At 37.2% G+C, this 17,181-nt stretch overlaps 1 protein-coding gene across 1 annotated transcript in view; it reads left to right on the forward strand.

Moving 5' to 3' along the window:
• The window catches only part of clcn2c (chloride channel 2c), a 194,984-nt gene that overhangs the window by 85,374 nt on the left and 92,429 nt on the right, over window positions 1-17,181 (forward strand). Inside the window, exons 11-15 of the mRNA XM_057838103.1 lie at window positions 2,494-2,595; window positions 4,890-4,974; window positions 5,963-6,118; window positions 15,492-15,561; window positions 15,960-16,070. Coding sequence (XP_057694086.1) covers window positions 2,494-2,595; window positions 4,890-4,974; window positions 5,963-6,118; window positions 15,492-15,561; window positions 15,960-16,070 — 524 coding nt within the window. The remainder of the gene's footprint in view (window positions 1-2,493; window positions 2,596-4,889; window positions 4,975-5,962; window positions 6,119-15,491; window positions 15,562-15,959; window positions 16,071-17,181) is intronic.

A 17,181-nucleotide genomic window follows, 5' to 3' on the forward strand; every position in this document is an offset into this window, starting at 1 on the left:
GTTCACAACTTATAGCATGCAGTTGAATTGAATGTGTGCACCGGCGAACGATAACTGCCGTTTTAAGGGGGAAAATCTAAGAGTACATGGTTTTTGAAAATGGAACAAAAGCTAAAAGTTGAAAAAAAAAATGCAAATTAGGTCTGCCTTTGACTCAGTGTGACAGCAAGTCAGACCGTACAGTATGTGAAAAGTTTGTTTTAATGTTCTCGCATTTCGATGTCCAGGGTCTCCAAACGGATCCTCGATCGCCACGGTTTTTGTTCCTACCAATCGAGCACAGACAGTTTAACAAATGAAGTTTCTGCTAAAACAAGCAGCCCCTGACTGCAATCAACTGATTAATTACACTTGTAAAACACCAGATTGGTGAAAAGGTGTGGTGTTGTTATGCAAGTGAAATCCTGCGGCCAAATGTGGAATAGTTTGGAGACCACTGCCTTATGTTGTACAAGCAATAGCAGGAAACTGAAATAAGTGCTATCGAGTCCCCTACAGCAGCCTCAGATCAGATATCAGATATACAGGAAAAAAAACAAGAAAGCACACCTTCAAAAACTCCAAGGAGTGTAAAAAAAGATTCGCTGACATTTCATTAATGATGCATCATAAAGTCCTGCTTCACGTGCTTTTATTTGTTGTTCCAGATTGGAAATCCAAAGGAAGCCACAGAAGACCATACGGGCTTGCCATTTGTCTTGTACTTTGTGAAAGTTAGGCTCATTTACCAGGCTAACATATTCCTGGTTGCATTAGTACTTTGTATTATTTTTGATGGTCTAAAACAGTGTTTTTCAACCAGTGTGCCGTGAGAGATCGTCAGGTGTGCCGCGAGAAATGATCCTATGTCGCTTTTTTATTTTCTGTATTTTTATTTATTCATCTATTTTTTTTTTTTTATTCGACGAGCCGAGTTGCAGTAGGAAGGAAGGATTAGATAGAAAGTTGCAGTAGTGTCCAGATAAGCGAAGTATTGCCAGTGTCGCGTTCAATCACTGCTCGGATTTCTAGCCATCTGCAACCTTGCTGTCCGCGACAATGTGGACCACAGCATGTCTGCTGTACATCATTTGATTAGACTCGTCAAGAGTCAATATGCACGAAAGTGTCCTTTCTATTTCATCCATATGTGACGACCATCAATCCTCCCTGTGTCTTATTCCAACACATTGTCGAGGAGAGCAAAATGGCTGACGGCTAGAAATCCGAGCAGTTCTTGAACGCGACACGAGAAGCTATCCTAAACGTCATCTCCAAACAAAACATCTGTCATTTTAAAACTAGTCCATGGACTATTTTGTTCGCCTTTGTGAAAACACAGAAAAAACAGGCAACTTTTTGAGAAAAACTACACAGGTAAATGAGAAAGCCGCTGAACTTGTTGCTAAATCCAAAGTCACACACTGTGGCAGAGACCTTAATACTACCTGCCTGCAAAGCTATTGTCAGCGAGATGCTTGGCCCTGATGCGGTTAAAGACATTGCTAAAGTCCCCCTGTCTGATAATTGTGAGCTTTTCAAACCTAACTGCAAAAAAAAAATAATAACAGAGAGAGCGAGACTGAGAGCTGTTGACGATGATTCCTGCTAGGATATCGGCTTTGTGTTCATCTAAACAGGCACAAGTTTCACACTGAGTAAATATAAATATTGAGAAATTATTTTAAAATTAAATACCGGTACTGTACAGAAAGCAATTTTGGAACATTTTTGGTTTGTGGTGTGCCGTGAGATTTTTTCCAATGTAAAAATGTGCCGTGACTCAGAAAAGGTTGAAAAACACTGGTCTAAAAATATAGGTATTGGATTGCATTGGCAAAACGAATCAAGAAAAAATCTGATTAGGTGTATTGGGATATCCCTACCAGAGGTTGGCCTTTTCCACTGACATACACTGTACTTAATTTCTAGGACAGACAAACAACTTTTCATATTCGCACGGAAAACAACTTTTGGATACTGTGCATGTTTTTGGACGTAAACACTGAAAGTACACATAAACTTCACACAAAAAAGCACAACCTAAATGTAATAGCGCAACACAAACCGGACCTTTCTGTAGTGAAACAACAGTGTTACCAATCACTAGATGACAACAGCCCATTCCTCTTCAGTCACTGAACAACACCATTACATGTGTTTTCATTTCACTTTGGCATTTAATCCATCAGAGTGAACACAGTACAGTGGTCTTTCCAAGGTTCACCAAATGATTTGGGGGATTTCATGAATACTCCCACCAAATTGGAATCACTGTTTATGATAATATTAAAGATGATGTCACCTCAGTGGCTTGAGACAAGCGTCTTCAAAAGACTACTAAATGTGTACAATGCTGACATGGTGAAAGTGCTTTATTTTTAACCTGTTTAACCACTAAGTAATGCATTTGATACAGTTTTTTCCCCCCTTCATCACTATGACTCCTACATTACAGGAGCACTCTCAAACTCCAATATTTCATCTCTGATTTATGGCTGTTTTTCTTTGTAGTATTGCAAGTGGTTTTGGTGGAGCTTTGTTCGTTTACCTCAACCGACTCATTGTCCAGTTCATCAGGAATCAAAAGGCCATCAACAGATTTCTTATGAAAAAGTAAGGCTCATCATTGTATATTATTAAGAATCTACATCTGAAAGCATGGCCACTCTCTATTAAAACCCTTATGCCACTTGTCATTGTTAAGCAACCATGGGGACAGAAGCATTTTCTAGGCAGTGATTGGTAAAGTGTCTGAAGTACCTAAGCTGGCTCATTGTTTGGAGTCATTATAAAACAGACATTTCATTTTCAAACTTCCCAAACTAACTCTTTTTGTACACCTGATTTATAATGGTAAGTATTTCACTTTTTTTGTGTGTGTGTGTGTGTGTTATGTAATGTTATAGTCTATATTTGGGGTAGTCATTTTTCTTTGTGTCAAACGGTTTGGTTTTTAATTTTATATATACTGTATATATATATGTATGTATGTATGTATGTATGTATGTATGTATGTATGTATGTATGGATAGATAGATAGATAGATAGATAGATAGATAGATAGATAGATAGATAGATAGATAGATAGATAGATAGATAGATAGATAGATAGATAGATAGATAGATAGATAGATAGATAGATAGATAGATAGATAGATAGATAGATAGATAGATAGATAGATAGATAGATAGATAGATAGATAGATAGATAGATAGATGGGTGGACGGATACTGAGGTCTAATAGATGCTTACTAGTTATATTTAGTCATCCCGTGAAGGAAATTAGAACTGTTTAACTATAATGAATTATTTTTGTATTTATTTGATGAATTATGGGAATTTTATAATGTATTAATCTAATAAATAATATTACAATTATTTAACTCATGTGTAATAGATTTGAATTATTACATTACATTATTTTTGTTTGTTAGTGGTTTTTTTTTTTCTGTTCTGTTGAACTTTTTTAATCCACTATAGTTTTTTTTAAATTCCATTTATCATACGTTTTATTTATTGATTTTTTAAAAAACTTTTTCTCAATATCACTTTTTCCCTTTTGAAGTGGATTTTTAAGTACATTTAAGTCTAATTTTACCGAAATACAATACAAATAAAATGTCTTTTTAATTATTTTTGTTTTGTTCATACCGTATTTTTCGGTAACTATAAGGCGCACCTGAGTATAAGTCGCACCAGCCATAAAATGCCCAATGAAGAAGAAAAAAAACATATATAAGTCGCACCGGAGTATAAGTCGCATTTTTGGGGGGAAATTTACTCGATAAAATCCAACACATAGAACAGATATGTCATATTGAAAGGCAATTTAATATAAAAATACAATAGAGAACAACATGCTGATTAAGTGTACAGTATAATGTTACATGATGCATGAACAACGAAATGCAAATATACTGTCCTCACCAGGACGCTACGGCTCGGTCCTGGCTATACAGCGAGCTAAACTCCCAAATGACGATGCTGGACGTCCATGTAATTTGCTGAATCAATTTCGTCCTCGATACCAAACAGGTTGGCATCAACGTAAATTAATGATAATTACGTGCTATTACAGTGATGACACAAACGGTTAGCATGCGTTCGCCAGCATTAGCACATCGTTCAAACAACCACACAATTGGCTCTAAGTGTACAATCGTGGGTGGAAAACACAACAGAAAAGATGATACAAACAGGCGTTGCCTCTGTAGAGATATTTTAAAAGCATAAACAATGAACGTAGGTTCGCAGCCGTGTTTCTCTCTCGCTAACTCGCCCACTCACTTACAACTACGTAGATGTCCGTCTTCTTCTGGTGTGTGAGCGCTCTTCTTCACGTAAACAAGTACGAGTGCGCCCCCACGTGGGCGTGAAAGCGCCACAAATTAAAAGCATGCATTTCAATATAAAAAAGTCTGTAATACAATTGAACACACGTTGCCAAAGGCAACGCAAACGTGGCCATATCTATTAAGTTATTCAGATAAATATGGCATAGAACATGAAGAACATGCAAACAAATTTACCAAACCATCAGTGTCACTCCAAAACACCAAAATAACATGTGAAATGACATCATAATGTGTTAATAATTTCACACATAAGTCGCTTTTGAGTATAAGTCACAGCCCCACCCAAACTATGAAAAAAAAAAAAAAATGTGACTTATAGTCCGAAAAATACGGTATACAATGTTCTGCACCTTGATGGCTTAGAGCTCTGTGGTTGGTAATTTGTTGATATAAAAGGAAACAGTAATCTATTGTTAAGTGAATCCAGCACATTTAACTTTTAATTACAGTCTACTGTATGTATGTATGAATGACATGAGCATTTACCATTGTTTAATTAATGCCTCTGGGTGATTCCTTTTTGAGTTTTTAATTTTGAATCATTCTCTCAGACGTCTTCTGTATCCAGCACTGGTAACTCTATTAGTTTCCACGCTCACATTCCCCCCTGGCTTTGGACAGTTCATGGCTGGCAAGGTAGGTGTCCTCCACTTCAATTATATGCAACTGCTGCATTGTAACCTTCACTAAAGGAAATTTGATTAATGAGCAGTTGTGCTGCTGTAATGTGTTCTGCCCATATCTTGTTTTTGTTACTGTATAGAACGTCTGCATCAAATTTAGTTATTTCCTAGATGTTTATGTTCAACATAAATGGTTAACCACACACATTTTTGTATCCACTTGTATTCCGTATCATCTGATTCATACCTACGCGCACATCACACAGATGCACACATTGTTCCTTGATGTTATTCGTTAAGTGAGAAATGCTTGCGAAGGTTTGATTTTGCTTACACTTTATTACTACTTGTAAAGGTCTTCATGTGTATGCATGCAACATTTTCTCAAATCAGTCTTTCATGCCCGTATGAGAAACCTTTTAAGATCAACTGATTATGGTCTTACCCAAAATCTCTTTGCAGGCCATTGTGGATAGCTGACATTTCATTTTACAAATTCAGCAAATCTCATCATGTCTTGTCTTCTACAATACATTTGAATTGTGTTTAAAGACCTGCGTTGAAGAAAGTCTATATATATATATATATATATATATAATGTTTGCAGAAAACACTCATATGCGACCACAAAATAATTATTCGGTCCCACAATATAAAATTTATATATATTCACAGTATATAATTTAAAAATAAAAATTAAAAAAACACACAGCAAATAAAATATGTCAATGAATTGCAGACGTTTTAAATCCTGGAACATACACCTTTTTAGTTGGAGCTTGATGACAAACATTTTTTTTTTTTGACAGAATGTTTATCACCAATTCATTATACACTATGCAAAGATCTTGACAAAAATGTAAATGAGTACAACATTTAGAATATTATGTACCTCTTTTCAAATCCAAACGTCATTCTGTTATTAACATAATTACCCATGTCATTTTTTTTTTAAGTAATTATCATGATAATGTTTATTAATTGCTTCCTACGGCCTGCAGCTCACCCAGAAGGAATCGCTGGTGACATTGCTTGACAACCGCACATGGGCCAAACAAGGCATTGCAGAAGAGTTTGATTACATCGGACACTCCCAGGCCTGGCAACATCCGCAGGTCAACGTCTTTGTCACACTGGTTATCTTCATAGTCATGAAGGTAGGTGATGGTTAAAAAAAACTTGCAGTGAACACTATTCATTTTAAATACTGTATATATTCATTCTTGATACCAGAGCATAGTCCTATTTAAAGTTTAAAGCCATTTTAAAGGAAAATGTTCATTAAACCTTTCATGTATGCTCTTGGCTATGGTATAGCTACAGTTTGCTATTTGTCTAAGAAACTGTTAATTGGTTAAAACGAGGTATATTTCGAATAATGTCCGTGAATGTGTTTCACCAGACTACATCCCTTTAATAAAACTGCTTCAAGAAGACAATAAATTGTACATCATGGAAGCCTCTTAATTTTTTTCCAAACATATCCTCTGGAGTCTGGATGACAGACTGACTGACAAACAGACTGTATTATTTAATATTGCAATGACAACAACATTGTACATACCAGATGCATTGCTTTTAAGTATATTGGCACAGGTACTATTAATTAAACTTGTCCCATGACCAGCACAACAATAGTCACTGCCTATGTCTAGTGTGTTCTGATGTTACTTTTGATGAGTGTTATTTGATTACAATCTTTTCAAAAACAAAACACATAGGCAACCTTCCTACTAAACCTTTAAACATACTAGAAGAATCATGTGTTTTAACAACAGCTTGTAACCCCCCATGCATGCTGGAAACTAGAATGGCACATGATTGGTGTTGATCATTGTAGCATAAACATAACTGTATCCATACAGACCGACAAATGCTAGATTTGCTCATACGCACTCACACACTGATCTTTCAATGAATCTGTAGTGTATCTGTCTAATTACAGCCATTGGCTTTCTTGGATTCAGCGTGGTGATTTTCAAGGCAAAATTGCTTTCTCCCGCTTTGTTTCTATAATGAATAGTTCTTTTATTGAGCATGGCAGCCATCTTATCCTGGGTCTCTTTTCAGAACAAAAAGCTTTCATTCCATGTAGCAAACTTTTGTATTAGGAGGAGCCTTGCCTTCGTATCAACAAAGCATCCTGACTAATTCAGTTGGTGTGACTAACAAATACATGGGATGCAAAGTTCACAATGCAAGATTTGTTGAAACACAAGCAGACATGCCTGCAGATTCCTATGGCATACTTTGTGGCGAATCCCAATATCATGGAGTGCGATCATACAAGTTGGTAGCTCTAATTTGATAAATTCCTTTTATCATACAATATACAGCGCTTGTGTCTGGACATATACATCGGTGTGTCATGCATGAATGATTAATTATTTTCATAGACTTCATTATGTATTGACGGGGCACGGGGCCGATTCATAGGGGGCCTATCACCATCAAAGCTGACCGAGTGCAAACACAGACAAAGAGTTTTTCCCTTTGAAAATTCTTGTGAATAAATGCTTAAATCCCTGAATTTTTTTTTTATAGATATGGACGTCAAACAGTCTTGATTCTTGGTTAAAAGTGGGGAAAAAAATGTGCAGGTAGCATTTATTTTACGTAAATATTGCGAACTATGAGGCTAGTCAGTAAAGAAATTAGCGTCCGCCATATTAAAAAAAGAGCTTTTTCCGTTGAAAATTCTTGTGAATAAATGCTTAAATTCCTGAATTGTTATTAGGTATGGATGTAAAACCGTCTCGATTCTTGGTTAAAAGTGGGGGGAAAAAACGTGCCGGTAGCATTTATTTGACATAAATATTGCGAACTATGAGGCTAGTCAGTAAAGAAATTAGCGGCGGCCATATGTAAAGAAAGAGCTTTTTCCGTTGAAAATTCTTGTGAATAAATGCTTAAATTCCTGAATTGTTAATAGGTATGGATGTAAAACCGTCTCGATTCTTGGTTAAAAGTGGGGGAAAAAAACGTGCCGGTAGCATTTACTTTACATAAATATTGCGAACTATGAGGCTAGTCAGTATAGAAATTAGCGTCCGCCATGTGTAAAGAAAGAGCTTTTTCCGTTGAAAATTCTTGTGAATAAACGCTTAAATTCCTGAATTCTTTATAGATATGGACGTAAAACAGTCTCGATTCTTGGTTAAAAGCAAAAAAATTGTGCAGGTAGCATTTATTTTACGTAAACATTGCGAAGTATAATGCCAATGCTGTGCGGCTAATTTCTCCTATTGATTTTTTTCAGAATGTTTCAAAATGCATGCATGGTACGAAAAATATAATAATTACCTTGAATCCTCGAACAAATCACTCCTTAGACAATCCTTCCTGTTTGTATGCAGTACATCTTTCATACTTTTTCAACCTAAATCCGGCGTTAGATCGTTGCATGTGACCGACTGCTAATAAATGAAGCGGAATGTGAGACGGCCCCCTTCGGGAAGGCGTGATGCAGTGAATGGCAAATGTGTCACGTCAATACGTTCTGAAGTCTGTTATTTTTTACAAATTCGGCATATTCAGAAGGGCTTTCTAAAAGCAGTACGATTTTGGACTTTCTGTTCCCATCCACCAATTTCTAATAAGAATTGCAACCAACTGTAGGCATGGAGTGGAGGATTAATAACTTTAACTTCTGGGCTGTTACAATTTGCAACTCTGTTTCACTGGCAAGCAGTATTAAGTACACTCAATTTTGTTTAAGGAGGAAGTTTATTGTCATTGTTAGTCGGTAAGGTTTTATACCTCCTTAGACATCAACATGAACCTATGGACAAAACCAGTAAACAGGAAACACCTAATAATGTATAGTACTAATGCAATCTTGCCAAAGTAGTAGACTTACATCCAAACAAAGAGGAAAAGATTAGCAAGAAAACATCCTCTCTTCATTTGGTGTGAAACAAGTACGCCCAGTTGCTTAAAATGGTCTCGTACAATGAAACTTCTTATCCTCAAGTCTCTTTGGTGGGAAGAGATTAGGAAAATCAGCGCCTATGCTGCACACGGCAATATTGAGTCCAGGGAATTTAGGTTTAAGGGCCATGTTCAATGCTATCTTTAGAATAAGCTGCGGGCCACAAAAATATGGCAGGCGTGCACCAAATAGACCAAGGTCACCAAAATACGTAGACCTCGGACATACAGTGGTATGAAAAAGTATCTGAACCTTTTGGAATTTCTAACATTTCTGCATAAAATCACTATTAAATGTGATCTGATCTTTGTCAAAATCACACAGATGTAAAACAATGTCTGCTTTAACTAAAACCACCTAAATATTTATAGGTTTTCATATTAGGATAGCATGCAAACAATGACAGAAGGACGAAAAATAAGTAAGTGAACCTTCTGCCTAAGGAGACTTAAAGAGCAATTAAAACCAATTTTTACCATACATTTTAAGCCAGGTGTGTGCCCAATTACTGATGAGTGGTTTAAAGCTGCCCTGCCCACTATAAAACACACACCTGGTAAGAATTGTCTTGATGAGAAGAATTGTCTGATGTGCTTAATGGCACGGTCAAAAGAGCTGTCTGAAGACCTGCGATCAAGGATTGTTGATTTGTATAAAGCTGGGAAAGGATACAAAACCATCTCTAAAAGTCTGGATGTCCATCAGTCGACAGTCAGAGAAGTTGTCTACAAATGGCGAGAGTTTAGCACTGTTGCTTTTCTCCCAAGGAGTGGCCGTCCACCAAAGAGGACGCCAAGAGTTCAGCGCAGAATACTCAGATAGGTTAAAAAGAACCCTTACAGAAATCACTGGCACAGTCCAATATCTCTGTGCAACTATATGTAAAACTATGGCCAAGAATGGTGTTCATGGGAGGACTCCACGGAGGAAGCCAATGCTGAAAAAACAAAAAACAAAACATTGTCGCTCTGTTAATGTTCGCAAAAAGGCACTTGGACACTCCACAAGTTTTGGCAAAATAGTTTGTGGACTGATGAAGTCAAAGTTGAATTGTTTGAGAGTAACACACAACGTCATGTGTGGAGAAAAAATGGAACAGCTCACCAACCTCAACACTTCGTCCCCACAGTGAAGCATGTTTGAGGGAGCATCATGATTCGGGGCTTTTTCCTGCCTCAGGGCCTGGACAGCTTGAAATCATTAATGGAAAAATTAATTCAAAAGTTTATCAGGATGTGTTTCAGGAAAACCTGAGAGCCGTCTGTCAGACAGTTGAAACTAAAAGGAGGATGCATGCTGCAACAAGACAATGATCCAAAACACAGAAGTAAATCAACTTCAGGATGGTTTCTGAAGAACAAAATACACGTTCTGGATGGGGGTGCAACGGTTCAGTAGCCCACGGTTCGAATTGAACCTCGGTTTTGGGATCTCTGTTTCGGTTTGCGTTTTGCATTTTTTTTTTTTTTTTAACTGCCTTTATTTTGCTTTTTTTTTAAAAAATGAAATAAGCACTTAAAATGTAAACATTTTTGACTGTTAAAATGCCTCTTAGCTCTTTGGCTAGTGTAGTGACGAACTACTGAAATACACAGTAGTAAAAAAGGTACTTGGCAAAGTTGCTGGTGTTACCTTTCATGTTTTTTTTGGGTTTTTTTCTATTTTTTTCAAAAAAATAAAAACATAGTAACCTTTGCTATGTTTGGAGGTCATTTAATGTTGTGAATCAACCGTTAAAGTTGATAAAATTGCTCCTGTTTTTGCATTAGTTCCCTTCTGTCTGCTTTCGACATGTGAAAATTTTAAAACTGTTTAGTTTTTCTAGACTCAAGTCAAGATTTTGCCGATTTAGGAGTATTTTAGATAAAAAGTTACTAAGGTTCATTTGGAAGGTTCACTACAACAGAGCCTTTCTGAGAAGTTTACTGCTCTAAAATGGCGGCTGTTTACTAACGCTACCGAGTCTGTCATTTTGCGTGTAGTTCTATATGCATGAGATATCTAGGCGTGGATTGTAGGCTGTCGGCTACAGTCAGGAAATATTGGCGCCACATAGCCTAGCATCGCCTTTGCTACAGCGTCACAACAAACACTTTTCCCTCTCCGTGTCGCTGACTTTTCTGGCGTCATTCAACCAACGTATTAACGCACATTGTCTCGTTGCCGAAAAGGGTGACAAAATCCGAACGGAGGAAAAAAAACGTAATGCATGAAAAACGTACAGATTTTGAACATAACGTACGGCGTACACATTTAAAAATCAGTGCTCACTTGTACAAATTACGCGAAGACCGTACAACTTGTTGTAGTGGACTGTCACAGTTAGGTAGTAGCACTCTGTAGCGCGGGACGCAACTATCAGTGGTCAGGGCGAAACTATGTGCTTTAGCAAAATCATCTTCGATTGCTTTGTTTGCCATTTCATAAATGTCGGGGATTACGTTGTTGGAGAAATATGTCTGCGAGGGAACAATGTAACGCGGGTCAAACGTTGCAAATAAATTAACAAGGCCCACCGTGTGTTTTCACTGGTGTTATCTTCGGGGTAGTCCTGCTCCGAGAAAGTGATATCTGTGGGTGATGCCGACTGAGGTGCCGGAGTCATGTTATAAGTCTTGCTATTAGCATAGGGAACAAGCGCTGAGCAATGCTTGCAAATTGTTATATTTTTTTTCAATATTTTCTCTCCCTCCGCATTGTAGTCCACGGGGAAACCGAAATGTTGCCACTCCGCAGATTTGAAAGAAGCCGGTCCTTCCTCAAAATTCGGTCTCTCCTCTTTTCCGTTCACCATAGCGTTTTGTTTTCTTTCTTGTTTCACTTTCACTTCGTTCGTAAGAAAGAGAGGGCATTTCTCTGCTTCTATCACACAGGTGCTTGACAGCGATCGGACATTTACTTGCGGGGTGGGAATTTCTCCACAGCTGTGCTTCACGTCACACACAGGCACACAGAGCTCGACCAATTCATTCCACAAGCGTTCGGAATAAATTAATTGCAAAACCGAAAAGGCGCGGATCATAAAGGCGTATTGAACCGTACAAGGCGAACCGTAACCTGTTGCACTGCTAGTCCTGGAGTGGCCAAGTCAAAGTCCAGACTTTAACCCCATTGAGATGCTGTGGCATGACCCAAAGACAATGATTCGTGCCAGACATCCTAGGAATGTGACTGAACTACAGCAGTTTTGTACAGAAGAATTGGCCAAGATTAGTCCTAATTGTTGTGCCAAACTGTTCTGCAGCCACAGGAAGCGTCTGGTTGAAGTTATTGCTGCCAAAAAAAAAAGGGGGGGGGGGGCGCACAAAATATTAAATGTGGTTCACTTACTTATTTTCCCCTTCTGTCATTGTTTGCATACTATCCTCATTCAAATATAAAAACCTATAAATGTTTGGGTTGTTTTAGTTAAAGCACACACTGTTTTTTCATCTCTGTGATTTTGACAAAGATCAGATCACATTTGATGATTTCATGCAGGAATGTGAGAAACTTCAAAAGTTTCACATACTTTTTCACACCACTGTATCTATTTTAAAATCATCAAAAGATGTGGCTTAATACTTTTCCACTTTTGTGTTTGTTTCTTGTTTTGGGGTCCAGAAATAAAAGAAGACTTGCAGAAGGATGTTTTGAGAATACTACCTGTGCTGCAAGGCTGCTAAAAAGGAACAAGAGCTCAGTTCACATCAAATGCTTGCGAAAATGTGTGTGACCATATAATGATGATCACTGGTGTCTGTTAAATTACATTACATCATCGAGTGTAAGACAGGAGCAGTAGGAGTTTGCTCCACTACAAGAATGTTACATAAGCTCAATGGCTGTGACACCTGGGAACAATGTGTCCGCAGACAGCTAACACCTGATGTACAAACTAGAATGCGTTCCTCCCACTCGTGCACTCACATATGTTGTCAAGAACAGGTAGATAATGTCTTGTTTTGCTGTATAGTACCGTATATGAGATAAATGTAACATAATCTGATTTCAGACGTACTTTGGATTGACCACTTTTAGGTTAAAAACAAAACATATTTTCCCACTATTTTTGTCTATTTACATATTATTCCCACTATTGTTGTCTAGTTACATTCATTCCCATGGGTTTAATGATCAAGCACAGCAAGCAGGTGAAGTGTTCAAAATTGTGGTGGGCTGTGGCAATTGATAACACCTCGTTATGTGGCATTTGTGACGGCCAGTTGAGATTGGATGGGGCCTAGTGAGGCAGAGAGCTGAGTGGACAGCTTCCACTTTATCTGTGAAGAGAGTGATGAAGCTATTGCATTGCTGTCTTAGGTGGTTTCGTGTTAAAAGGTAAATGATTTTGAGAGATGCAAAAGTGGCAAAGAAATGTTAGGCATTGGCGTGTTTGTAGAGAGTAGATTATAAGGCTTTAAAGGGTAGTGTGAGGACAGTCCTGCTTGCTATAATTGTTTTTTTGCAATTCAAGTGGGACGGAGAATTTCCTTAAGACATTTGCCTATGGATTTGTTCAATCCACAGCTTGAAGTGACCCAAATTGGATCTACTTGCCTTTAATTGACTCAAGTACGATTCTTTCAATGCAGTCTGAACACAGATGGAAACTGATATTTTTTAAATACTATCCAGGCCACTTTGGCTGTGCAAAATATTCATTGTGTAGACATTTTTATTTCAAAAAGTTTGGGATTTTAAGATTGAATTACATTCCTCATCTTCTTTCTTTATTAAGGTTTATCTCATTAAAATTGAACTTGAAGTAGTATACAAATAAATCTATAAACACTCATATTCTTCATGCGCCTCAGCAAACACCTTAGATTTGTTCATAATCACTGCAATAAAAGCTAAGCTGATGTAATGAACTCCTAGATCCTTTAAGTTGTCCCTTTGCCGGTGAAAAGACTTTAGTGGCTGGAAGATGACATTAAAGGGAAGATGATGAGGACATGGAGGAGGGTTCAATAGCCAAATTTGTTTTTGTCAGGGCTATTTTGTTTATTCATTTCTCAAATTCTCCGGCGCATGACATTAGAATGTGGGCAAATGTGTGCACCGACACACCTTTGTATGTAGGTGTACATGATGCGAGGTGTGAAAAAGACAACAGTGTAGGGTTACGGGAGAAGATCTGTTACTTTGTGGTGGCAGTCGCCTTTAATTACATCTACTCTAGGTTTAGACAGAGCACAGGGAGGAATGGAAGAAATTAGGGATTTAGAGACAGAAACTGTTAGACTATTACATTGATGAGGTTTGTGTAATTGTTTCCTTGTACACTAAATTGGAAATCTTAATTTCTGCAAATGGAATGGCATTTATTCTCAAAAGGAATGGAAAATAATTTCTCAACCAGAGATGCATGATTCAATATTTCACTTTCGATCCACGAATTAAACTTGTATCCGAACCTGATATCGATACTGGATTGGACCGGCCCAATTCTCAGTTACAACGAACTAGTAATACTGTACTTTCTAAGAATATAAAAAAATCATCGCAAATCTGCATTGCATAGTACGTGAGTAAAAACAGAATCAAGAACATGTGTAATATTTAATTGATGTGTACTGGTGCCTCAAGATTGCCAAAAAGGTGTACTTTTATTGTAATGTGAAATGTAATACATGCAGAACACATTTATAGATACTGTAAATATGGCTGTGTATTTAGAAGCTTAGACCTTGAAGTTTTGAAGTGTTCAAATTACATTTTTTATACTTGACCTAAACTAATATAACGATATGTTTCCAAGAACTAAATTACTAAAACTAAAAAGGGTGCCTGCTCACAGATCTGATGACATTATTTAAGTTTTTATTGTTACTGTATTTTTCAGACTATAAGTCGCAGTTCTTTTTTTATAGTTTGGCTGGGGGTGCGATTTATACTCTGGAGCGACTTATGTGTGAAATTATTAACACATTATTATATCATTTCACAAGTCATTTTGGTGTTTTGGAGTGACACTGATGGTTTGGTAAACTTGTTAGCATGTTCTTTATGCTATATTTATCTGAATAACTCTTAATAGCCATGTTACGTGAACATACCGGCCACATTCGCATTTCGTTGTTCATGCATCATGTAACATTATCATAATGTATACTTATTCAGCATGTTGTTCTCTCTTGTATTTTTATTTTAAATTGCCTTTCAAGATGACATATCTGTTCTATCTGTTGGATTTTATCAGGTAAATAAAAGTAAATAAAAGTTTCCCCCCAAAACGCAACTTATACTTCGGTGCGACTGATGTTTTTTTTTTCCCTTTTCATTGCACATTTTTGGGCTGGTGCGACTTATACTCTGGTGCGACTTATAGTCTTAAAAATACGGTGGTACTTTTCTCATTACATTTCCAGTCGCTTTACACAGTGTTTCTCAATCATTAGTACCTGCTCATTATTCAAAGCTCATTAGAAGGCCTGTCAAATTAAGGAGGAACGTGACATCTTAATCTAACTTGAGCAATAAGCTCCATTCGGCAGCCTCCTCATTGCCGGGAGAGGATTCTACTCTGTCATTGAGATAGCAGGCAGGAGCTAATTGAATACCACCTAGTTTGTTTCTTCTAATTCCTTAACGGTTTTCATCTTTTTCTTCCAAAGTTCTGGATGTCTGCCTTGGCCACAACTATTCCAGTACCCTGTGGGGCCTTCATGCCAGTATTTGTTATAGGTAAGATACCTATAGCATGTGTCCATCTGTGTTACGCGTCAAGAGAATAATAACATAAACTTTTAATTAAATTGAAAATGTCTTTATCGTTGAATAACAGAGAAAAATTCTGTATAATCAGTTATGGAGGAAAAAGACAAGCTCGGAGTTTACCACTGATGCATACATCCTGTGCACTAACCTAAAAAGGAATAGTCTTTTTGATTTTAAATGCAGAGATTTCTTTAAAACTGAAACTGACAAGAAACCTTTACAGTACCTATGTAATCCCATCCATTTTTACATGGAATCAACTAATATCCATCTTCTGCTCAATTCTTGGCAAGATTGACTGTAAGCAAAACACAAATACATTACAGTGATTATATCGATTGTTTCATTAAAATCCAATCATTTAGGTGCAGCATTTGGTCGTCTGGTTGGCGAAAGCATGGCTGCCTGGTTCCCAGATGGAATTAACACAGATGGAACCATCTATCCAATTGTACCAGGAGGATATGCGGTTGTTGGTAAGCGAAAACATTTTTACATGACATATTTGTCATGTACTTCTGCATCTGCTTGTAAGCTTATACCTATCTTCATTGAGCCAAAAGAAAAAAGAAAAACAAAACATTCATTTTTTTCTAGAGGACTGTAATGAGTATTGTAGCAATTAGAAATTTTGAACCCAAACTTTATTTTTGTTCCAATGATTAAGCTCTGTGCTAGTTATAAAATAGTATGATAAATATATTTTCCATATTTGATCATGAAGCTCAACACATAAGGGTTCATTGCTGCTGACAGTTGAGGGTGATATTACCCAACATGGCAGCTGGCTAACTTGGATGAAAGTTGATTGGTTTTAATTGTTATTCCACAAACGCAATATTAATACAGATTCCATAGTTAGGGCACCTACCTGTTCTTGCAAAATAAATAAATAAAGGCCTCTATTACATCTCCTCTTCTTTCCTATTGTAACGCAACATTTGTCTGTTGCGGAACTCGAGCCGGGGCCTTTCAACTCCATAGCCTGAGTTCTTATGAATTTGATAAAACTGCCTAAAATGCAGTTTAGATTGTATGAATTGTTACAAGCGGCAGCTTGTGTTTTATTAGGGCCCGAGCACTCAGCGTGCGAAGGCCCTATTGTTTTGCAAAGGATTATTATTATTATTATTATTATTAGGGCCCGAGCACTAAGCGTGCGAAGGCCCTATTGTTTTGCAAAGGATTATTTTTTTTTTTATTTTTTATTTTTTATTTTTTTTTCAGGGCAAATGAAAACGGCCAATTTGGAGGCCTGAACATGCACGAAAAGTCACCAAAATTTGCACATACATCCGGAAAATTGTAAATTTCGATAATTTTGCAACGTTGCAAAAAAATATAACAAAATGGCTCAGTGGCGCCCCCTTGAAATTTTAAAATTGGCCTATAACATTAGGGTCTGTCAGCGTAGAGCAATGAAATTTGGGGGGTCTATACCTTGTCCAAAACCGCTCCAAAAAAGCATTTACACGCATATTCCAAACCCAACAGGAAATCGGTTATTTTGGATCAAATATGAAATTTTTATCGATTTACAGGGTGCACATTTGAGACCTTTTCGCCGAGGGAGTTAGTTGGATCATC

The sequence above is a fragment of the Corythoichthys intestinalis genome, chromosome 6 (genome assembly GCF_030265065.1).
Source record: "Corythoichthys intestinalis isolate RoL2023-P3 chromosome 6, ASM3026506v1, whole genome shotgun sequence".
Taxonomy (NCBI): Eukaryota; Metazoa; Chordata; class Actinopteri; order Syngnathiformes; family Syngnathidae; genus Corythoichthys; species Corythoichthys intestinalis.